General features: G+C 41.4%; 1 protein-coding gene across 8 annotated transcripts in view; it reads left to right on the top strand.

Annotated features, from left to right (window-relative positions):
• fat3a (FAT atypical cadherin 3a) overlaps nucleotides 1–24,759 on the top strand; it is a 193,582-nt gene that overhangs the window by 124,169 nt on the left and 44,654 nt on the right. For 5 of the 8 annotated variants that reach the window (XM_046388057.1, XM_046388060.1, XM_046388063.1 and 2 more), the window contains 7 exons: nucleotides 8,744–8,940; nucleotides 9,124–9,277; nucleotides 9,557–9,790; nucleotides 11,007–11,399; nucleotides 13,275–13,489; nucleotides 22,456–22,593; nucleotides 23,959–24,102. In XM_046388057.1, the coding sequence (XP_046244013.1) occupies nucleotides 8,744–8,940; nucleotides 9,124–9,277; nucleotides 9,557–9,790; nucleotides 11,007–11,399; nucleotides 13,275–13,489; nucleotides 22,456–22,593; nucleotides 23,959–24,102 (1,475 nt within the window). The remainder of the gene's footprint in view (nucleotides 1–8,743; nucleotides 8,941–9,123; nucleotides 9,278–9,556; nucleotides 9,791–11,006; nucleotides 11,400–13,274; nucleotides 13,490–22,455; nucleotides 22,594–23,958; nucleotides 24,103–24,759) is intronic. The other 3 variants (XM_046388064.1, XM_046388062.1, XM_046388058.1) reach the window with 1 other exon arrangement.

Below are 24,759 nucleotides of genomic sequence, written 5' to 3'. Positions count from 1 at the left end.
GGGCTGTCTTGGTTGACACGCCTCTGCAGCATTGCGTGGCACACCGGGGTGGTGGTCCCTCTTTTTAAGAAGGTGGACTGGAGGGTGTGCTCCAACTGTAGAGGGATCACACTCCTGAGCCATCCTGGGAAAGTGTATTCCAGGGTACTGGAGGGTAAAATTCAGCTGATAGTTGAACCTCAGATTCAGGAGGAACAATGCGGTTTTCACCCCGGTTGTGGAACACTGGACCAGCTCTATACCCTCTGCAGGGTGCTTGAGGGTTCATGGGAGTTTGCTCAACTGGTCCACATGTGTTTTCTGGACTTGGAGAAGGCATTTGACCGCATTCCTCATGGCATTCTGTGGGAGGTGCTCCGGGAATATGGGGTCCGGGGCTCTTTGCTAAGGGCTGTGCCGTCTCTGTACTCCTGAAGCAGGAGTTTGGTATCGCCAGCAGTAAGTCAGACCTGTTCCCAGTGCATGTTGGCCTCTGGCAGGGCTGCCCTTTGTCACCGGTCCTGTTCATTATTTTCATGGACAGGATTTCTAGGTGCAGCCAGACGCCGGAGGGTGTCCGATTCGGGAACCACAGGGTTTCATCTCTGCTTTTTGCAGATGATGTTGTCCTCTTGACTTCTTTGAACCAGGGCCTACAGCGCGTACTGGGGAGGTTTGCAGCCGAATGTGAAGCGGCTGGGATGAGAATCAGCACCTCCAAATCCAAGGCCATGGTTCTCAACCGGAGAAAGGTGGTTTGCTCCCTCCAGGTTGCAGGAGAGCTCCTGCCTCAAGTGGAGGAGTTCCGGTTTCAGGGAAGATGGGAGCATGAGATGAGCATGAGATTTACCACTGAATTTATGTTTAATTTATGTACCTTCACCTATGGTCATGAACTTTGGGTCATGACCGAAAGAATGAGATCCCAGATACAAGTGGCCAAAATGAGCTTCCTCCGCAGGGTGGAGGCCCGGAAGGAAGACAAAGGACACGCTGGAGGGACTATGTCACTTGGCTGGCCTGGCCTGATGTTACTTACGCCAGTGCTAAGGTCTACTCTCCCAGTCTAGATACATATATACCAAACTTTAGACATTAGTCACATACTAGCATTACACACCTCTGCCACCAGAGATATCAGTGTGTCCCACTATGATGGTAAGGTCATAAAGCACAGTGAGACTATACACCAAGAAACTTGGCACCCCAGTGAGATATTTTGCAGGCAACAAATCAAAACAAAGAGAATATTGTTGTTATTCCCAAGGAAAGTAGCCTTGGGATGTCCAGTCCCAAGATGTGGAGAGTCAGGTACATAGAAACAAAGAACAGAGGATTGAAATAATCGTCTAACATTCCCTCCCTTTTGATCGTGAGATCAACACCACTTACTAATCACAATGTACCTATTACATCTTCCAAAGTCAACCAGGAAGGGACTCAAAAAAATATTGGAACACACGGAGTAGAGTACATGAATGTAATACAGAAATGGGATCAAATTTCAAGGACAAAGGATACATCATCATTAACTATGCTATACCATATTTTATAACCCTCATAAATGTAAAATTATGTAACGATGAACTAATAATATGGGTAAAAGTAAAACTGAACCAAGAGTCTGTATACCCATATGATTTAACCTTAGCACAGGTATAAACCCTCGAATTTCAAACTCTGTAATATATCTAAGCAAAATAGAATAGAATAGAATAGAATGCCTTTATTGTCACTATAAACAAGTACAATGATATTAAAAGCCAACTCCACAGTGTAAACAGTGTAATCATAAAATAAAGTAAGAATAAACAAAACAATATAAAAATAAATATGGTGCTATTTACAGTGTTTTATATATACATGAAATACGAAAGGTATTGCACAGGAGGTAAAGAGATCGGTGGTTGAGGTGAATGGAGTATTATGGAGTCAGTGCATGTGAGAATTCAAGTTGATTATTGCTTTTGGGAAGAAGCTGTTTTTGAATCTATTAGACTTTGTCCTGCTGCACCTGCAGTGCCTGTTGAAAGCAACAGGTCAAACAGGTTAATGCCAGGGTGGGAGCTGTCCTTGCTGATGTTTTGGGCTCTGCTGAGGCAGCGGGAGGTGTAAATGTCCATCAGGGAGGGCAGAGGGCAGCCGATGATCTTCTGTACTGCCTTTACAACTCTCTGGAGCCTTTCCCTGTCAGCAACGGTACAGTTACCGTACCATACTGTGATACAGTATGTCAGCAAGCTCTCGATGGATGAACAATAGAAGGTCAGCAGCAGGTTGGAGTTGAGGTTGCGCTTCCTGAGGACTCTCAGGAAGTGTAGCCGAAAGTGTGAACCCTCTCCACGCAAACACTGTTGATGTAAAGGGGGGCTGGGTCGGTCAAATCAGCAGAGATCCAAACAATCAAAGAAGGCAATCAACAAAACGTATAAATAAATAGTAGAGTACATGGAAATAAGGAATCATCTTTATCCAGTCTCAAGAAAATACACACAATAGTTCACACTGCTTTGCTCGTTCCACATTTTATGTGACAGTCTCATTCTAAAATGAATTTTATTCATTTTCCCACAAAATTATACACAAAATACCCCATAATGACAAAGTGAAACAAGTTTGCTTTAATTTTTTGCAAATTTATTAAAAATAAAAAAACAAAAATATAACATGTACATAAGTATTCACACCCTGTGACCAATACTTTGTTGAAGCCCCTTTGGCAGCAATTACAGCCTCAAGTCTTTTGAGTCTGATCCTATAAGCTTGGCACACTTATTTTTCTGCAGTTTCTCCCACTCTTCAATGCAGAACCTCTCAAGCTCCATCAGGTTAGATGGGGAGCGTTGGCGCATGGTCATTTTCAGATTTCTCCAGAAATGCTCAATAGGGTGCAAGTCTGGGCTCTGGCTGGGCCAATCAAGGACATTCACAGAGTTGTCCCAGAGCCACTCCTTTGTGATGCTGACTGTATGCTTAGGGTTGTTGTCCTGTTGGAAGAAAAACCTTTGCCCCAGTCAGAGGTCCAGCGCACTCTGGAGCAGGATGTCTCTGTACGTTGCTGCAGTCATCTTTCCCTCGATCCTTACTAGTTTCACAGTTCCTGCTGCCATAAAACATCCACACAGCATGATGCTACCATCACCACGCTTCACAGTAGGAATGGTATTGGCCGGGTGATGAGCAGTGGCTGGTTTCCTCCAGACATGACACTTGTCATTCATGGAAAAGAGTTCAATCTTTGTTTCATCAGACCAGAGACTTTTGTCTCTTGTGGTATGAGATACCTTCAGGTGCCTTTTGGCAAATTCCAGGTGGGCTTTCATATGCATTTTACTGAGGATTGGCTTCCGTCTGACCACTCTACCACACAGGCCTGATTGGTGGAAAGCTGCAGAAATGGTTGTCCTACTTCTCTGACAGAGTGACCATTGGGTTCTTGGTCACCTCCCTGACTCAGGCCCTTCTACCCCAATCACTGAGTTTAGTTGAGCGGCCAGCTCTATAAAGAGTCCAGGTGGTTCCCAAATTCTTCTTACGGATTATGGAGGCCACTGTGCTCTTTGGGACCTTTAACGCAGCAGAAATCTTTCTGTACCATTCCACAGATCTGTGCCTGGACACAATCATGTCTCAGAAGTCTATAGACAATTGACTTCATGGCATGGTTTGTGCTCTGACGTGAAGTGTCAACTGTGAGGGCTTATATAGACAGGTGTGTGCCTTTCCAAATCATGCCCAATCAACTGAATTTACCATGGGTGGACTCAGCTCAAGTTGTAGAAACCTCTGAAGGATGATCAATGGAAACAGGATACACCTGAGCTCAATTCTGAGTGTAATGGCAAAGGGTGTGAATACTTATTTACATGTTACATTTTTTGTTTTTCTTTTTTAAATAAATTTGCAAAAAATACAAGCAAACTTGTTTCAGTTTGTCATCATGAGGCATTTTGTGTAGGATTCTGAGGGAGAAATTTAATTTAATCCATTTTGGAGTGAGATTGTAACATAACAAAATGTATAAAAAGCGAAGCAGTGTGAATACTTTCCGGATGCACTGTATGCATACTATCACCATGAATGAAAATAAAAACAGAAAAGAAAAAAGTATACTGAGAGAGTAATCAAACCTGAGGTAGAAGCATGCTTGGCTTCAGGGACTGAGTAGAGCTTTACCTTTAACCAACAACTTAACTTCTACATCACTACCTTCTATTTATTGCCACCAAGTGAATACTCTCTCAGGCAATGGCATCCATCTAAGTGACACAACCACAGTGGAATGACAACTACTTTGATCCAAATCCTGGTCCTTCTTTTTCACTGAGCCTTGCCTACATACGTAGCCTACATACGTAGCCTACATACGTAGCTGTGGGTTACATGCTGTTCAGTCCCATCGGGAAATGCTTTGTACTCTGTAAATTTAGAGAAATCCAATGGGTAGGGCAGTTAATAACAATCATCTGCTACTTTCACCATTCTAGATGCAAGGTTATTCCAATCAAACAGTTTATAATCAGCTTTGGTGAAGGGAATCGATGCTACTATTGGAGAATACATTGATTTAGACATAATTTGACACAGCCAGCAGTGCCTTTCCTACAGGATCCACTCCAATTTTGGATCACCTCATAATTTACTTCCCTTTCTCTACAATCTGGACCTTTAGCCAGTTGTTCTCTGGTAAAACACCATCTGGAGTTTTGGTAAGAGGATACTTAGGTGTAAATGTAACTTGTCTTGTTGGCCATTCATACATCTATCTACTAATACTTGAGTGACCTGTGTGACACTCAGTGCAAACCACTGAGAGACTGTGTGGAAAAGGTCACCCCCCCCTTTTTCCTACTTGTGTTGGTCATGTGGGGAAGAATGAGGACGTACAGGACGACCATTGGGATGGAGCTACAAACCAGACTCCTGTTTAGTGCAGCCTTTTTTAATCCAACACCTCTTTTCTCCTAGCATCAGCACGGTTTTGCAACTCTGGCGGCTCAAGACAGTAGGGAACAAAAGGGGGAACAATGTTGTCTGACACATGACCAACAAAGAGATGAAGCAAACCTGATTTATGCTACCAGGTTATCCCTACACTCAGATGGTTGTGAATTTCTGAAGTGCATGTAAGAGTGTTAGTGAGAGAGGAAGAGGATTATTATTTTTTCCACAAAGTAACAAGACAAATGAACTGTCATTCAGCAGGCTTGGCGTCTTTCAACTGGTTAAATATCACTTTATTGGCTGGCAGTGATAGGCTCAACAAGAAAAACACTCGCCCTGAGTGTAAACAAAACAACAAGCAAATCAAATTAAATTTAACAAACACCTCAGTCCAACAACATCAAAGCACAGTTAGCAATAAGGAGTTAAGTACACGCTATAGATATTCAATAACAAAGGACACGGCGGACCTATAACAACAACACAGGAATTTATACACTACCTAGGCCTCTGCACAGACATCAGCCTCCACTCTCCTGATTTCAGCACAGTCCTTGGATAAAGCTGGCAGGGACCAGGGGCCCCCGTACGTTCTTATGTTTTCTGTTCCTCCTTCTGTTAATAAGTGGGATCAGCAGATTTGGCGTGGTTATATCTTTGGATCCAGGTAAAGAAAAAGAAAGAGAAAAACAGGCGGTCTTGTCACTTGACCAGCAAGTTACTAAACCACACATCTAGGTGTGGAAAATGAGGTTTTGGTGATCAAAGAAGGGATTGTAAAACCTTGGCTTCAGGCTTCTGGAACGACATACAGGCCTCTCTATTATTAATTTCGGCACATGGCACGAGATCCCAACAAGTGGCAATAAAGTTGCAGCATTAAGCGGTGGTGAGTGCTGCCCTGACACACACATCAGTCATGAACTGCCCAAAATTGTCACCTCAAAGCCTGAGCACTGTGCTGCTGTCATATGTTGGGTAGCTGAAGTGTTAAGAACATGTAACACTGTATGAGGAACATGTACCACACAGTCGTGTGGTAAGAGCTGATTTTTCAATCGTTACTGTTGTTGATACTGCATGAAAGCAACCTGACATACCAAGAACAACAGATGAAAGGCGCAACGAGTAGTACGCCTTAGGGCGATAATGCAAACTATGTCTCTGCACCAAGATGCCTGAAGCAAATCCTTCCTTCTCACAGATGTGAAGGTTGAATGGCTGTGTGTAGTCTGGCCAACCAAGAGATGAGTGTCAACTTCAGGTCATCAAACACTGTGTTCATTTCACCAGTCCACTGCGCAACTGGCAGAGATAGTCCATAGCAGTATACTCAGATCCAATGACGAAAAGAGAGGAGTTCTTTTCTTGTTCTTGGTTTAGGCATGTTCACCAGACTCAGTACTGCATGCAGTACAAGCAGGTGTGCTAATTGCACAGTGGACTGGTGAAATGAACACTCTCTCTGGAGACAGGAGGCGTTGTCCCTTTTTCAGAATATGACCAAGATAAGTCACCTCAGGCTGGCAAAACTTATTATTATTATTATTATTATTATTAATTTATCCAGCAATGCTTTGTGTCCACATTCAACCATTCTTTTACGAAGCGAAATGCAGTCTGTTTGGCATGCTTCTTTTGATGGTGATGCTATCTGCTGAAAGGTGCTCCCACCTGGCAGGTGCAAATCATCAAGATTGTGGCTCACTGCAGTGCTGCACACCATCAGCTTAGTCAGTTGATGATCCTTATGTGTGAATGCGCATAGATATTGACTATATGGATGCAAAGGGATGGAATAAAAAGCTATACCTGGAATCCACAGGAGGTGAAGCAAGAATGGAGTTAGTATCAGACACCACAAGGGCCATGACAATGTAGATAGATAGATAGATGAGAGGGAAATTCAAGATGTTGTTAATAGCTTGCAAATTTTGCACAAATCTCCATTCATCTGGATGGTTAGGTTTTGAGATAGGCAATATTGCACGTGACCGGTGGTTCCTCCCAACACATCTTGATCCAAGAGAGCCTTAATAACTTTGTCAAGTCCCTCAACTGCTTTATGAGGAAGTTTGTACCATCTGATCCATTATTAGCTTAGCATTAGACTTGAGTGTGACCTTGAGTGTGGTTATTACAATTCCCACATGATTCTTGTGCCTCACCCACAACACCAAAGGAACATCAGAGAGTTCAGATGGAGGTCCATACTGAACATGGAAGGGTGGATGCTTTAACACAAAAGAACTTAATGACAGATGGAAAGAGGCATTAAGATGACGTTGAAACAAATCATCCCCCAGAGTGATTACCTTCTGGTCAGGCGAGACAGAGAAAGATTGTCTCAAAGAATGAGCAGTCTTCACCATATTTGACACATGCTCCAAGTCATGTCCTGGAGTCACAGCTACTATGAGGTGGAATGCCATTAGCATCATCCATTGTTCTCTGATGCCTAGAAAGACATACAGGTAAAGCACAGCCATGAGGGTTTACATACAGAAACTGCTCTCCTTTGAGCTGATGAGCTGGTCTGATCTAATGAGCCTTCAACCCGTTGTCCTTAGTCAGCTGCAGGATTAAATGCAGCAAGACAGCAGCAATCCGTTACAGGCTTCATAGCAGACACCAGTGCTGCAAATGCAGGTGATGTTTTGGCTACCTTCTGCAAGACACATACTGTATATGTGGGAAGCATATTAAAATCTGTTAAAATCCAACAGTACTGGCAGTTCTCAGATGACTGCATGTAATCGCTGCATAGCTTGATGTACTTTATCATCTGGCAAGAAAGGTCAAGCCCTTCACATGTGCAATGAATGGTAGACTACAACTTACACAACAAATCTCTGCCCATGAGGTTAACTGGATTTTTCTTAGAAATTAGAAATTTATGTTCAATGTCAGAGTATTCAACTCTAACCTGAGAATAAGTACATACATCTTCATCAGCATGGAAAGTAGCTCCACTATCTACCAGAATTTCAACAGTTGAACTGGAACTGGAACTGAACTTCAACTGGCATCATTGGATCTTCAGATGGATTAGTAGAAAGCCAAATCGTGGTAGCCTGCACCTGTGGGTTCAAATCTGTTAATGACCAATATGTTAATAGCAGTGGATCTGGCCTGTCTTCTGCATGGTCTCCCTATACTCTATTCTGATCTGAAGGGGGTGCTTCAATGGCTAGGTGTCTTGCAGGTGGCGGGAGACTCCTTTGACTTCCACCCTGTCGACTGTCAGACTGAGGCTCACCACAGCTAGGAGCACTGCAATCTTTTGCCCAGTGACCAAATCTGTTACAGTTATGACATTGTGCTCTTTTTTTTCTCTCATTATCAACACTGGAATTGTTGTCGTAATTACCTTTAGCAGCATTGTTTTTAATGGGAGGTCTTCCAGTAGTGGACTGCAGCAGCTGTCTCACAGCATCGCAAGGTGTCATGAAAACTTGACCACTATACATAGACGTGAGCTCATCATGTATCTTGCCATGACTTATTAATCCAATCACTAATCACAGTTGTATAAATGGTAGACATGCTGCAATGAAGATTTTGAATCGAAGAAATCACTGCAGTGAAAGAGTTTTCTATGATGTCAGTGCCAGCATAAGCCTAAGTGCTGTTGTGTTGTTATGCTTGTTGCCTGGCTGTCAAATTCACCTTTTCATTCGTCTGTTAACAAGTATTTGTACGTTGAATTTGAATGCCGAAGCCTTTAAAGACTGCTTCATAGTACTGAATTCTGTTTTCCTACCTGTCCTTGTAAAGACTGACTCTCATTAGGGTCCCTCTGTCTGTCTCTGTTGTTCAGGTGGGAACTATCGTGGTGCGTTCGCACTGGGTTTGGTTCAGGGTGAATGGAAGATGTATGTGAAGTGGCCACTGGACAGGGAGGAACGTGACCTTTACATAATCAATGTAACTGCAAGTGATGGACTCTTTGTTTGTCAAGCAACGGTGGAGGTGGCAGTGATAGACACAAATGACAACAATCCCATCTGTAACCAGGTGAGGGATAAAGTTGCATGTTGCTTTTTTATGCAACCATAATGCATATGCAAACTGCAAATGGCAGTTTTAGATGCACTGTAGGTTGACCACATTTATTTGACATGTTCAACATATTTTGATGAAGTCATTTCATTCCAGTGAGTGAGTCTCTTTATTTCTTTGATGCGTATGTGTCTTTAGGCTGTGTACACTGCTTCAATTCCAGAGGACCTCCCTCTCAACAGTGTGCTTCTGAGAGTTGGAGCAACAGATGCAGATATGGGAATCAATGCTTGGATCCAGTACTCCTTACATGGTCCTAGATCCCATGACTTCAGCATGGATCCAGACACTGGTATGGATGTGTGAAAACGCACCCATATAGTACTTTTTGGGGGGGAAAACACTTACATAACTAACTAACATAATTTTTCACTGAACCTGCATAAATTGTAGCTTGAATTAATCAAAGATTGAGTGAAATACAGAGGTAAAATGAGGCAAGGTCGCAAGCTATCATTTTGCCTATACAGCCAGTCACAGTTTATTCCTGTGGATATTTGTGTGACACATACTCTTGCTCCCGAATGGTGATATCTCTTAATATTTTACATGTTGTTTCTGACCTTTCCAGGTGAGGTTAAGTCATCTGTGATTCTGGATCGTGAGATGACACCCAACTATCGGCTGGTTGCTCAGGCAACTGATGGTGGTGGCCGGTGGTGCCATGCTGAGGTGCTGCTAATAGTAACAGATGTGAATGACAATCCACCTATCTTCACAATGTCACAGTACACCGCCAGCATCTATGAAGACACAGTTCCCAAAGCCCTGCTCACCCGCATCCAAGCTATAGACCCGGATGAAGGTGATACTACAATGACTAGTATTAAGTGCTATTACTACTTGGCTTTCTGCTTCAAAATATATCATAGGCATTACATGAACACAATACCATGATCATGTGATACCTGTGGGGTTGAGCCTTTTTTTTCTCGGGCAGTTCTTGTGTTATTTCATTGTGTCATGCATTCGAGATTATGACTGGTTCAAGATTCAAGACTGGACTCTAAGGCATCAGAGGACTGACAGTGGACAACTAAGAACTAGCATTCAGTGTTGAATTTATCATTATGAATTTTATTTTACAAAGTCTCCAAGAAAACACTGCAATTCAAGGCTGGACAAAGCTTCTGAAAGCGATACCATTGCACTAGACTCAACCTGAAGGGTACAGTGGTATTAAATTTTGACTCAAAAGCTGAACCCTAAATAAGCAGACAAACACAAGAAATCACAATTAAGTAGTGTTTACTTACAACACTATTTATACTATATACGCACACATACATGAATGAATGTTTCTACAAAAGTCACTGAAGAATCCCACAGGGAATGAACCTGAACAGAAGAGATCAGAGTTAGACAGAGAACCAGTAAAAAACCAGTCTGCCATCCACCATTTGCTTTTCTTGCTCAACCACTCACTTTGCTTTTTTTTCAGGGGAGAGTCCAAAAAAGCAGTGGTGCTTTGCTATTTTCACTGCAGTAAAAACATCCATACCATCACAGCTCTAATTACTATGAGTAGTACTTCAAATGCTGCTATTTTATTAATGCCCTTTAAAATAAAATACAAGGTACCTCAATTTAAAAGCAACAGACGAATGAAGATGAAACAATTCAAAAGCAGGATAAAATGGAAGCAGATGGAAAGACACAAAGACAAATTATATGATAACAAAGATATTTAGTCAGTCTGAATAAAGCAATTACATTTTAAGCACTTATATAATATATAATAAATAAGAAGTGGCAAAGTAGTTGTATGGGGAAAAAAAAGAGTTAATGACAGAAGTAGACAACAAACCTGACCTACTTTCACCCTCCACAGACAAGGCCCATCACCAGATAAATGGGTGTGATTGTCAGATTTTTGTTTTCAAATTTCAAAACTTTTGAAATTTGTCACAAGCAGTCATCACTGGAAGACACGAGAAGAAGATCTTGCAAGAGCCCTCTTGCAAGTATGCTGAGGGATTTTGATCTCTAATGTGTGCCTGACTACTCTTTTGGGTTTTCAGCAGGTCTGGGCCGTATGGTGATCTACTCCCTGGCTGACTCTGCGGGAGGTTCCTTTTCCATTGATAAGTCCTCCGGCATTGTGGTCTTGGAACGCTTTCTTGACCGTGAGGTCCAACCCTCCTATCAGATAACAGTCCATGCATCTGACTTAGGTTCACCACTGCCACTCTCCTCATTCGTCAATGTCACAATCACTGTACTTGACATTAATGACAACCCACCTGTGTTTGAGCGACGTGATCAGCTGGCAACAGTACCAGAGGATGTAGGAGTGGGAACGGAAGTTCTGAGAGTTTATGCTGCCAGCAAGGACATTGGGACCAATGCTGAGATCACTTATAGTATCCGATCAGGGAACGAGCATGGAAAGTTCCACATCCATGCACTGACTGGTGAGCTAACACCACTTCACTGCATTAGTCATCCCTTGTATTAGTCACAGTTCATGTAAATTGAACAGTAACATTGCAAGTAGGACATCCTCATTTTGTGAAAATCTCCACTTTTCACTTGCTAAGAATGACTCGGTAAACAAAAATGATTGTCCTTTGGTAATGTCTTTGTCTGTATTTTGGTTCTTCAGTTAACATGCAGCTGCCATGCATTTGTCATTCAAGATTTTTACCTGAGACAAGTGGATACCTGGAATATCAAACTTTACTTAAACTGCTGCACTGGTTTAATCAAGTGTAAACTCGCTAGTTGAGACACAATCCAGTTGTAGACATCACCTGTAAACTGTGACTCAATTTTCCACCTCTTGTTCTTCTTTTGCCATTCATGTTTCTCAAGTTGCCAGTGGTACTGTAAACTATAATCAGCTGATTGAAGCAGAGGACTGGCCAGAATATCTGCTGGCCGTGACTGAAGCCAAAACACTGGCCCTAGTCCCCTGAGGCTAAATTGTCATCAGGCTATAGCTGATAGGTTTTGAGATTTTTGGTCGGGAATACTGCATGTGCAATGTCTGTAAAAACAAGAATTTCCCTCCAGGGATAAATAAAGGAATTCTGATTCTGATTCTGATTCTGATTGTGAGATAACTAGTCAATAAGGACGTTGCCCACTGACTGTCCAGTCAGAGATGCCACATTGGCCTTTGGATTATATGTCAGTGGCTTCTCCATATTGGACTGGGCAAGACTGGCTTGTAAGCAAATAAAGAAAACAGGGGAGCTGCAGATTTGTTTCCAGTTACTTTGAATTTTCATAGTGAGGCTATAGGCTGATTGCTGCTACAGGTTCAGGAGAAGAGTGTGTATTAACATCAACTGTAAGCTTACATGGTAGTTAATTATTCATTGTCATAAGGATTTGGAGAAACTCTGTCAAACATTCATCTGACTTATTTTCCTTTGTTAATTAATGTTAATGTTAATTTATGGAGATGTCCATATATAACATCTACTTGATTTGCATATTTTGAATTAGCAAGCACACTTTAAATCAACACCTCTAAAACCGTTAGCAATGTTGATGTAATATGATGTAGTTTTTCAAGCACTTTATCAATATCATACTACTAATGGCAATCAGAATACTAGGAAAACAAATAAATGGAACAATAAGGACTAGCAAAGGTGATCAGAATTTAACAGATTAGAATAAAACAGATTAGATAAAGTGATACTGTATTAGATTCAAGTTTTATTGTCACTACCTAGAGTACAAGTGAGATTGAGTACTGAGACATTATTGCAGTTTAGCATCTAACTAGAATTGCAACAGCAGTGAATTGCAGAGTAATGGTGGTGCACTGGGCACTCATCACCACCTACTGCAGTGCTTTTCAGTCCAAGACGGAACACTTTCCTTACCATACTTTGATGCAACCATAAAGAATGTTGTTGTTGATGCAGTGACAGAATCTGAGAAGAAAGAGGGACTTTACTGAGTCTTCTCAAGAACGAGCCACTGTGAGTCTTCTCTAAAAAAGAACATAAACTATGAACATAATTGTTTCAGTGTTTTCAGACATTAAACTGAAAGCACAGGGTTAACTGTCACTACTGCTCATTGCAACAATGCCCCATAAAAGTCTAAATTAGTTTATAATATCCCTAAAACAAAGCTTTTAATAACAGTTTGGGTTGTTGCATTCATGCACATCCAAACACCCAATACATATGCTTTTTTCATGTCATAGTAGACCTTGGTAGTAGTAGTAGTACATTTCTTTTTCCCCTACGTTAATTTGATTCAAACTGTTCTCTTTACATTTATTCAAATTGATATCTCTGTTAAATCTGTCTTTTCTCATTCCCCAGGTGCCATTTCAGTTGCCCAGTTGCTGGACTATGAGACCTGCAGAGACTACTTCCTGACAATAGAGGCTCGTGATGGTGGTACACCACCACTTAGTGCTATTACTACAGTGAACATAAACCTGACAGATGTCAACGACAACGCACCCATGTTTAGCTCTGACCTCTACACTGCAGTGGTGTCAGAGGATGCCACCATGGGAGAGTCTGTCATCCGGGTAGGTTCCTGTCACATTTCTTTTCCCTGTGTACGTGCAAGGCCTGAGGATGGAAGTGGTACAGAAGTACTGTACAGAACTTTTCATCAGGACCTTTAAATAACTTCAAAACGAATTATATGTATGCTCATAATCCGTAGATTATGATTTCTTAATTTTTTGGTGAACCCCTGAACTTTTCTATAACACCATGATTATGTAAAATAAATCCTCTTCACCAACACTTTCTTAATCAGTGACGCCTGCCAAATTTGCTCTGTATATTCATAATTCCCAGAGAATGATGCTTTGAACCTGTGATCTTTTCATCAGTACCACAAAAGTTTGCACCTTTATTAAAGGAATGTCAGTCTGATATATAGTTTGCCTCAACAGTTACAGATCAAATTCCCGATCCCCAGAGGACAAATATTTCCGTTTTGCCTTTCCTTTAGTGCCTCATGCACAACCTCATACACAAGATGTTCTCAGGAAGGCAAAATCTTTGTTAATCTGTTGCTTGTTGCACTTGAATAGCCTTAGAGCGTCAGTGTCTTAACCAGTCTTAATCAATGTCTTAATGTGTTAACCAGCATATTCTCTCTTTATATGCTATTAATGGTGAGACTAGTGGCTTGTATTGTTCAGACACTGTTCAGAACTAATCCTGAAATGTGTGTTTCAAAGAGAATGTGTCTGTGTGTCAGAGATTCTGTATATACTAATACTTTTTTAGTAGATGATGGTATATGATGCACAGTGGGGATCGAAAGTTTGGGCACCCCAGGTAAAAATTTGTATTGATGTGCATACAGAAGCCAAGGAAAGATGTAAAAATCTCCAAAACGCACCAAATTACAGATGAGACATTCTTATATGTCAAAAAAAAGTTAGATTTTATTTCCATCATTTACACTTTCAAAATAACAGAGAACAAAATAATGGCGTCCGCAAAAGTTTGGGCACCATGTAGAGTTAATACCTTGTACTGCCCCCTTTGGCAAGTGTCACAGCTTGTAAATGCTTTTTGTAGCCAGCCAAGAGTCTTCCAATTCTTGTTTCTTCTTCCTTACGAAAGTCTTCCGGTTGTTTGAGATTTCTGGGCTGCTCTTTTAAGGTCTATCCATAGATTTTAATTATGTTGAGGTCAGGATATTGTGAAGGCCATGGCAAAACCTTCAGTTTACGCCTGATGATGTAATCATGATGTAATCCACCGTGGATTTTGAGGTGTGTTTAGGATCATTATCAATTTGTAGAAGCCATTCTCTCTTTAACTTCAGGTTTTTCACAGATGGCATCAAGTTAGCGCCCAAAATTTGCTGAAATTTTATTGAATCCATTTTTCCTTCTACTTGTGAAATGTTCCCTGTGCCACTGGCTTCAATACAACCCCAAAGCGTGATTGAGCCACCCCCATGCTTAACAGCAGGACAGAGGTTCTTTTCATTAAATTCTGTGCCCTTTCTTCTCCAAACGTACCTTTGCTCATTCTGTCCAAAAAGTTCTATTTTAACCTCATCAGTCCACAGAACTTGTTTCCAAAATGCATCAGGCTTGTCTATATGTTCATTTGCAAACTTCAAGCTGATTTTTGTGGTGAGGACGTAAAAGAGGTTTTCTTCTGATGACTCTTCCATAAGGGACCATATAAATATGACCATATTTGTACAAATATCTCTTTGTAGTGGAATAGTGTACCACAACTCCAGTGTCTGCCAGATCTTTCTGGAGGGACTGTGCAATCAAACGTGGGCTTTGACTTGCTTTTCTCACAATCCTGTGAACTGCTCTTTCTGATATTTTTCTTGGTCTTCCAGATCTTGCTTTAACTTCCACTGTTCCTGATGACTGTAATTTCTTAATTGCACTCCGAACAGAGGATATTAGCATCTGAAAACGCTTTGCTATCTTCTTATACCCTTCTCCTGCTTTGTGAACGTCAACTATTTTCAGTTTCAGTGTTCTAGACAACTGCTTAGAAGAGCCCATGGTGCTGATTGTTGGGGCAAGGTCAGATGAGTCTGGGCATTTAAAACCTTTGAGTTTGACATCACCTGGTCTTTCCAGATGATGATTGTGAACAATCCATGACACTGTCAGGTCTCAGCTTTCCAAAAGGGGTGGTGCATGCTATAAACTCTGCAGGGTGCCTAAACTTTTGATGTTTTTTTCCCTTTTCTGTTATTTTCAGAGGGTAAACAAATGAAGAGAATGAAGAAGAAGATCTGACTTTTTTTAATATGTTATAAGAATGTCTAATCTGTGATTTGATGCCTTTTGGAGATATTTTCCATCTTTCCTTGGCTTCTTTTTGCACATTAAAATACATTTTCACCAGGAGTGCCCAAAGTTTTGATCCCCACTTTATCAGTGTGGCTAGGATGAATATACGAGTGAGTATAGCTGATGGGGATCAATAGGTGAAAAGCAGTCAAGATGATTATCTGTTTCTACTGTTGGTTCTAAGACACTAGTGTTTGATGTTACATCAGTATCAGCTGAGGTCAGTAGGTGCTGAATTTTGTCTCTAATGTTTAAGATCTTGTCGTTAAAAAAGGTTATAAAGTCATTGCTGCTAAGGGTCACAGGGATACAAGGCTTGATAGCACTATGGCTCTCTGTCAGCCTGGCTACATTGCTGAAGAGAAACCTGGGATTATGCTGGTTATCCTCAATTAATTTTGAGTAATAGGCTGCTCTGGCAGTCCTTAGAGCCTTCCTATATAATCTAAGACTGTCTTGCCAGATTGAGCGAGATTCAGTAAGCTTGGAGGAACGCCATTTCCTCTCAAGTTTTTGCACATTTTGCTTTAATTTGCAAACCTCTGTATTATACCAGGGTGCAAGTTTCTTTTGCTTTATGAGTTTCTTTTTTAGCGGAGCAACAGAGTCTAAAGTCGTCCTTAGTAAACTTGCAGCACTGTCCACGAAATGGTCGATTTGAGAGGGATTATTGTATTGTTCACTCGTATGGGGACATGATACTGAAGTTAATGACAATAGCTGTTTCTTTAAATTTAGCCACAGCACTATCAGACAGGTACCTAGTGTTTTTTCTTGGTGGTATGAAGTCAAATAGTATAAACTCAAAAGTTATTAAACAATGGTCAGACAGAAGAGGATTTTGTTCAGAGACAGTTAAATGTTCTACATCTATACCATATGTCAGAACAAGGTCAAGAGTGTGATTGAAGCAATGAGTGGGTTCATGTACACACTGACAGAAGCCGATAGAATCTAAGAGAGAGATAAATGCTGCGCGAAGGCTATCATTACTATCATCCACGTGGATGTTGAAATCACCCATAATAATAACTTTATTAGTTTTAAGGACCAGACTCGATAGGAACTCTGGAAATTCCAGTAAAAATTCAGAGTATGGGCCAGGAGCGCGGTACAGTACAACAATAAAATTTGGTTGTATTGTTTTCCAGGTAGGGTGTGAGAGAGTAAGAATAAGGCTTTCGAATGAATGGTAGTTGACTTTGGACTAAATGATAAGTTTGGGTCAAAAATGGCGGCAACTCCACCTCCTCGGCCGGTGTCTCGAGGAATGTGAGTATTAATATGACTTTGGGGAGTGGATTCATTTAAACTGGCATATTCTTCTGGCCGAAGCCAGGTTTCGGTTAAGCAAAATAAATCTATATTATTGTCCAATATTAACTCATTCACTAGTACAGCTTTAGATGAGAGAGATCTAATATTTAACAGTCCACATTTAATTCTCCTATTTGTTGTAGCTGTGGAGGTGTTGGTGTTGATCTTTATTAGATTTTTAAGTATAACTCCTCTTTTTGAATTTGGTTCAATTAATTCAAGTGGTCGGGGGACAGACACAGTCTCTATGGGATATTGGGTGGGTAACTGTAATGGAAGCGCAGAGAGGCGTGTAGGACTGCAACTCTGCCTCCTGGTCTCAACTCTGGGTTGTCAGGGTTTTGGTTTAATAAGAAACTGAGTCAGATTTCTAGTTTTGAGAGCTGCTCCATCCAAAGTGGGATGAATGCCGTCTCTCCTAATGAGACCAGGTCTTCCCCAAAATGTCTGCCAATTATCTACAAAGCCCACATTGTTTGCTGGACACCACCTCGACAACCAGCGATTGAATGATGACATGCGGCTATACATATCATCACTGGTCAGGTTGAGTAGGGGTCCAGAGAAAACTACGGAGTCCAACATAGTTTTTGCGAATGTACAAACTGATTCTACATTAATTTTAGTGACCTCCAACTGGCGCAGTCGAGTGTCATTATCGCCGACATGTATTACTATTTTACTGTATTTACGCTTATCCTTAGTCAGCAGTTTTAGATAAGATTCAATGTCGCCCGCTCTGGCCCCAGGAATGCATTTGACTATGGTCGCTGGTGTCGCTAACTTCACATTTCTGACTACAGAGCTGTCAATCACCAGAGTTGGTTTCTCAGCGGGTGTGGCGCTGAGTGGGGAGAACTTGTTGGAAGCGTGAACTGGTTGGGGGTGAAGCGTGGGCTTGTGCTTAGGACTATGCTTCCTCCGTACAGTCACCCCTTAATGGATCCGTTTTGTAAATAGAGAGATTTTTTTTTGAAAACCAGGTTAAGGGAGGGTGAGGAATACAACTACAGTCAAAATGAATGCTTTAAATGAACAAATAAATAAATTACAAGCAGAAATTGATGAAAGTAAAGGCTTGCTAAATCAAAGGGATGAAGATGGCTTATCAAAGAAGGAATTAAAGAAAACTAACTGAAACCAAAAGAAAACAACTAGTTGAGCTTCAACACGAAATAGATGACACTGAAGATATTACGTCATTCAGAATGCAAAAGTGTACCCACTGGGAAATTTCTTGCCTATCAAAAGGAGGAACAGAATAAAACGGAAAGGAGACTTCTTAGTCTTTAAGAACAATGTAAAGTTCAAATCAGATCTGCCAAAGAAGACTTAAAGAAAAACGCATCAGATATGGAACTGGCTAACATGGCAGACAACATTGAAAATGGAAAAGATGACATTCTGAAAATGAAATGAAATGAGACATGGTGCCATACCAACCACTGATCTGAGACGCAGAATAGATGCCTGTGAGGCAGTCACCAGGGACATTATGAAAATCATCAATGAACGCATATCTGGAATAGATGATTACTTTGATGCAGAACATGAAAGGCGCAAACTCTGTAAGCTATGTGCTCACGACTAAGCCCACTCCTTATATGGGACTGCTTCTCAGTCAGCTAGCAGTCACTTCTCTGAAACAACAATCCTGACTGCAAAGAGGGCTGAAGCAGTCGCAGAGCTCGCTGCAAAGGAGGCTCAATGTAAACTAATGAAGGAAGAAGGAAAGCAAAAAGAAAAAATCAGAACAATGTTTGCAAGCAGAAAGGAGCATAGTGGTAGCATGTGTCAGACTGGAAAGCTACGACAGAGAAATTAGGCAGGAAACTCACAGTCAGCCCTTACAGCAAATGGACAGTATATATAACAGCAGAACTCAGCCACTCAAAACCCTTCCATCGTCCCACCAAATCCCTCGACTGATATCTCCTCTCTAGCCCAAGCAATATAAGACAGCATAACTATCAACAGACTAAGTTTTTCAGCATCACTCTGAGAGAGGACACTCCTAATCTTAGCAATATTACGGAGGTGAAAGAAGGCGGTCTTAGAGGTCTGTTTAATGTGATGAATAAATGACACGTCCTGATCAAAGATAACGCCGAGGTTCCTCGCAGTCATACTGGAGGCCAAAGTAATGCCGTCCAGAGAGAATATTATCAGATATTCTATTTCTAAGGTGTTTGGGGCCTAGAACAATGATCTCAGTTTTGTCTGAGTTTAATAATAAAAAATTGGAGGTCATCCAGTCCTTTATGTCCTTAAGACATGCCTGGAGTCTGGCTAACGGCTCTGTTTCTTCAGGCCTTAAGGATAAGTACAGCTGAGTGTCTCAGCATAACAATGAAAGTTACACTGACACTGACGTTGACCTCCAACAACAGGTCCATCAGTACCGGCGCCCCCCAGGGGTGTGTTCTTTCCCCACTGCTCTTCTCCCTATACACAAACGACTGCTCCTCAGGGGAACTGTCCGTTAAACTGCTTAAGTTTGCGGATGACACAACAGTAGTTTGCCTCATCAGGAACGGTGATGAGCTCAAGACTGTGGAGTTGACAGCGGACTTTAGAAAGAACCCACCCACCTTACCCCCCCTTCACCATTCTCAACAGCACAGTGTCTACTGTGGACTCCTTTAAGTTCCTGGGAACTACAATTGCCCGGGATCTCAAGTGGAAGTCCCACATAGACCTCATCAGAAAAAAAGGCCCAGCAGAGGTTGAGACTCTTGAGACTGCAGCTCCTGAGGCAGAGAAAAAATTTCAACCTGCCTCAGGAGCTGCTAACCATCTTTTATACCTCTATTGTCCAGTCTGTTCTCTGCGCTTCGATCACTGTCTGGTTTGGATCGGCCAACAGGACAGGAACAGACTGCAACAGATAATCAGGTCAGCAGGACAAATCATTAGGGCCGACCTGTCCTCCATTCAGGACTTATACCAGTCCAGAGTCAAGCAATGGGCAGGAAACATCACTGCAGACCCCTCACACCCTGCACACAAACTGTTTGATCTGCTTCCCCCCAGGCTGTCTCCCTGATCTCCCCGTAATCCACCTAATCCATTACATGAACCATCGCACTGTTTGCACTACATGTTTTTTCTTTCTGTAAATACTTTATTTTTATTATTATTTTTTTATTTTTTGTATTTTGTATGGTGCATAGAAGAGAGAAAAATCTGGAGTCAAATTCCTTGCATGGTCACACGTACTTGGCAAATAAAACTGATTCTGATTCTGATTCTGATCAGATGCCACCTCTCCCAAGCTGTGATGTAGGACTCCTCATTGAGTATAACTGTCCCAGAGCTATAAAATCCAGACAAATGATTAGTGGAACAGACTGTGAACCCATTGGTTTGCTTACAGTGCTAGTGTGGAGCATTGTGGGCTGCTCTACACCTGGCCTTAATAGGACACTCCAGCCTGTGTCACAGAGTCACAGTAAAGGAACTCCCTCCAGTAACGCCAATAGATGTGATAAACATCCTGGAGTCAAACTTTAAGGACACCAAAGGGAATGACAAACCTGCCCAGGGACATTATGTGATGCCTCTTCCATTTAGAAAACAGCCATCTTTACCTGATAACAAAAGGCTCGCTTAAATCAGGCTCAGTCATTTACAGCAGAAGTTCAGCAGGGATGAGAAATGCAAAAGAGACTACACACAATATATGAAGGAAATCAAAGAGAAGGGTGATGTGGAAGCGGTGCCTGCAGATAAAGCTCAAAGTGAACAATGATATATTCCACATCACGGCATTTATCACCCTCAGAAGCCTGATAAACTGTGCATTGTGTTTGACTGCTCTGCAAAATACTGTGGCACAAGCCTAAATGAACACCTGCTCCCAGGACCAGACATGATCAGTAACCTAACAGGCATCCTCATAAGGTTCAGGCAACATCCCATTGCTCTTCTATGTGATATAGAGAAAATGTTTCACCAATTTCACATCCAGGAGGAAGGCTTTAACTACCTCCATTTCCTCTGGTGGAAGGACGGAGACACAACCACACAACCTCACGAGTATCATATGAAAGTACACCTTTACGGTGCAGTGTTGCCGGGTGTGCGAACTATAGACTAAAATATCTAGCCAGGGAACACAGCCGCTCCCATCATCTTGATGTATTTCTCAACACAGACAGTCGCCTCAAGGTGGGAGGATGGCTCCAACACTCGTCACTCATTGATTCTTTCAAGCATCCAATTGTCATTCCCAAAGAGCACCATGTGACAAATTTAATAATAGCTCATTACCATGAAAAGACAAAACATCAAGAGAAAGGCGTCACAATCAATGAAATCAGAGCCAGCAGGTATTGGATTCCAGGAATGAGCAGAGCAGTAGCATCTTACATTCATAAGTGTGTGAGTTGTCGTACACTCAGGAGAGCTCCAGAGGGTCAAAGAATGAGTGACTTACCTGTAGAACGCGTTGAGCCCTCTCCCCCCTTCACATACTGTGGGATGGATTGCTTCAGTCCTTTCATGACTACACAAGGAAGGAAACAACATAAACGACATGGCCTGCTCATTACCTGCTTCTGCTCATGTACGATTCACATTGAGATGTTAGAGGATATGTCCACTGACACCTTTATCAACACCCTGTGTTGCTTCATTGCTGTTCGAGGTACAGTCCGTCAAATTCAATGTGATCAAGGCACTAACTTTATTGGTGCTGAGAATGAATTAAAGATAGCACTTTTATTTTATTTTGAAAATCACTACTTATAGGAAGTATCACTACTTGGATAGGAAGGAAATAAACTAACTGCGAACGATAAAAGTTTAAATTGTAAGAAAGAAATTTAAGAGAACAAAACATCAAAAGGCTGAGTTTATTATGGCAACCCCAGAGGTGGCACAAGGTTTGTGTGCATTGTATTTATAATTATTACTGGATTAATTGATCATTCGTTATGCATGTATATCCATTAAATATGTTAACTCTCTGTTTGACAAGTACTGTGATTGTTAGCCGTTTATTGTGGACAGAGGTGGCAACGGAGATGTGATCATTTTGTTTTTTTGTTAGTTTTGTCAGTCTTCACGTTGGTTCATAGAGCTGGTTTATAGATCGGCAATAAACCTTAAAACCATCAGTCAAGTCTCTTACCATCTTTCGGAGGGTATGCTACATAACATGTACATAAGTGTTCACACCCTGTAATCATGTGCCTTTCAAAATCATGCCCAATAAACTGAAATTACCACAAGTGGACTCAACTGTAGTTGTAGAAACCTCTGAAGGATGATCAATGGAAACAGGTGGTGTGAATACTTTCCGGATGCACTGTATGGGACTACCTCATGCAAATTTGAAACATTCACTCACCCTGCCTGTGCATATGTTTGTGTGTTTGCAGGTGGTAGCAGAGGATGTTGACAGTCAGCTCAATGGAGCTATCCTCTACTCCATCATCAGTGGAGACCGTGGCAACCAGTTTTTCATTGACCCACTCAGTGGCGTAATCAAGGTCAACAAGCAACTGGACCGTGAAACAGTGAGGACCCAAGCACACACACATACATATACAGACACACTGCTGCAGTTTAGTCAACAAATAATATAGAGAAGGTTCAAAGTGTTTGCTTTGAGTGAATACCAAAGTGTGAGTTGTCATGGTTGCTCTAGCTTAATGTAAACAGGGCTTTTGGCAGCTGATGAACTCACTTGGGGATGGTTTGCTAAGGTGGATGACCAGACCAGATGACAGTTAATCACACATGAAGAGGAGACAAACACAAAGCAGCTCTGAATATGAGCTCTTCAATTTGCCTGCCTACAAATTTAAGAGCTGTGCTTACATGTTTCATTTCCGTTCTGGTTCTGGTTATCTGGTTTTCTTCACCCCTGTCTCTCTGCTAAGCAGGTCATAGTTGTCTATTACTGAGGTTTATTTTTTTCATTTGTCTCAGGCAGCAGAATATTGATTTGCTGCTGCTTTTGCATTTCTCCTCAGTATGCTTCCGTAGTTCTTTATTATAAAACAATACGAAGGAACAGAAAATATCCTACAGTGGGTTTAAAGCATGCTTGAGGAACAATATTCTTAACTCTCCTATAGACAACCACATACATAATGAAGAATGCCATATCAGACCACAATTTGGACATAACCCAAAACCAACCAAGAAGCTTCTTAAGTCTCCTATTCAAAACTATTTTGTTTGGCACAAACTCAGTTGAATTTGTCCATTATTTGTAGCAATAAATATACAGTACACTCAGTGCACAGTAACTAGACACTAAAAAGCCTGACAGATCAAGAAACACATGCAGTCAGATAATAAATAAAGAAATATAAAGAAACAAGGTGACAAAAATATAATTTTGATCAGAATTTAAAGGGAGAGTGGGCCTCTGACCAGGGCAAGTTCAGGATTCACAGTCAAACACAGCAATTAGCCCATTTTTTCACCAGATAAATCTGAAAGGAACACTACCTTTTGCCTGTCCTCTGCTACCACTCTCAGGACAATTTTGAAAGAGTAAGTAAAGTAATGATTCTTTTGTTGTCCAGCTTTAAAATGTGGGGATAAATGAATTTGACACCCTCTCCAATACTTGTAATACATGAAATGTTTCACCAAAAATTAGGATCTCACGAAGATCCGATGAAGATCTACTGCAATCTACTGTTATTAGTTAATCCAACCTCAACTCAACTCAACTCCTTCATCAGATCTGTATTTTCTAACTCTGCTAAGTGCCATTTTGGCATAAATCCAAATTTTCCGAAACCTACAGTATGTGTGAAATTGGAGGTGTGACATTTATTGTTTGGTCCCTGCTGTTTTGTTTGATTTGTTTTTTTTTTTTCATTTTTTACCCATCGTTTTTATATCTTCAGTTTTTATTCTTCTAGATTCCCAGCTATTCTTTGACCATCAGGGCTTTGGATAGTGGAATTCCACCCATATCCTCCACTGTGATGGTCAACATAGATATATCTGACATCAATGACAACCCACCAACCTTCTTCCCAGCCAATCTCACCGTAGTCACACAGGTAAACCTTATGATTAATATACTTTTCATTTAAACACAACTATAAGGGTGCAGTGTATTAGGTCAAGAAAACTTTGCCAAAAATTCATGCATCAGTGGTACACACCTCATTTCCCTTTTAATACGTCCATTACAAATCCTGCACTTGAAAAGGAGTGTACTAAAGCTGGGCAGACCTTAGTCTGTCAAACTATTTCTTATAATAAGCTAATGCTAAAATGTTAATGGGAAAATAAAAATCTACATTGCAAATCAAATCAAAGTGTTAATCCCAGACTTTCCGCGAGGGCAACAGTCTCAGCAGGGAAGCCCAGACTGTCCTCTCCTCACCCAATTCCTCCGGCACGTCTGCAGCCAATTCCTCCTTCTCTCGCAGGACATGCGAGAGAAGTCATCCTTCCATCATGTCCTGGGTCTGCTGCGGAGGAGCAACGGCTCTACTTTGAGCTGCCCCCAGATGCCCAAGCTACTCACCCTATTTCTAAGGTTGGGCCCAGCCACACTGCAGAGGAAACTCATTTCGGCCACTTATATTCACGCAATCTGGTTCTTTTGATCACTACCCATAGCTTGTGACCATAGGTGAGGGCTGGAATGTAGACTGACTGGTAAAGTTCTCTTTTTACCACAAGAGACCAGTACACTGTCTACATCACAG

The sequence above is a fragment of the Scatophagus argus genome, chromosome 5, assembly GCF_020382885.2.
Source record: "Scatophagus argus isolate fScaArg1 chromosome 5, fScaArg1.pri, whole genome shotgun sequence".
Classification (NCBI taxonomy): Eukaryota; Metazoa; Chordata; class Actinopteri; family Scatophagidae; genus Scatophagus; species Scatophagus argus.
The sequence above is the reverse complement of the archived record's forward strand: the minus strand, read 5'-3'. Positions and strand labels throughout refer to the sequence as shown.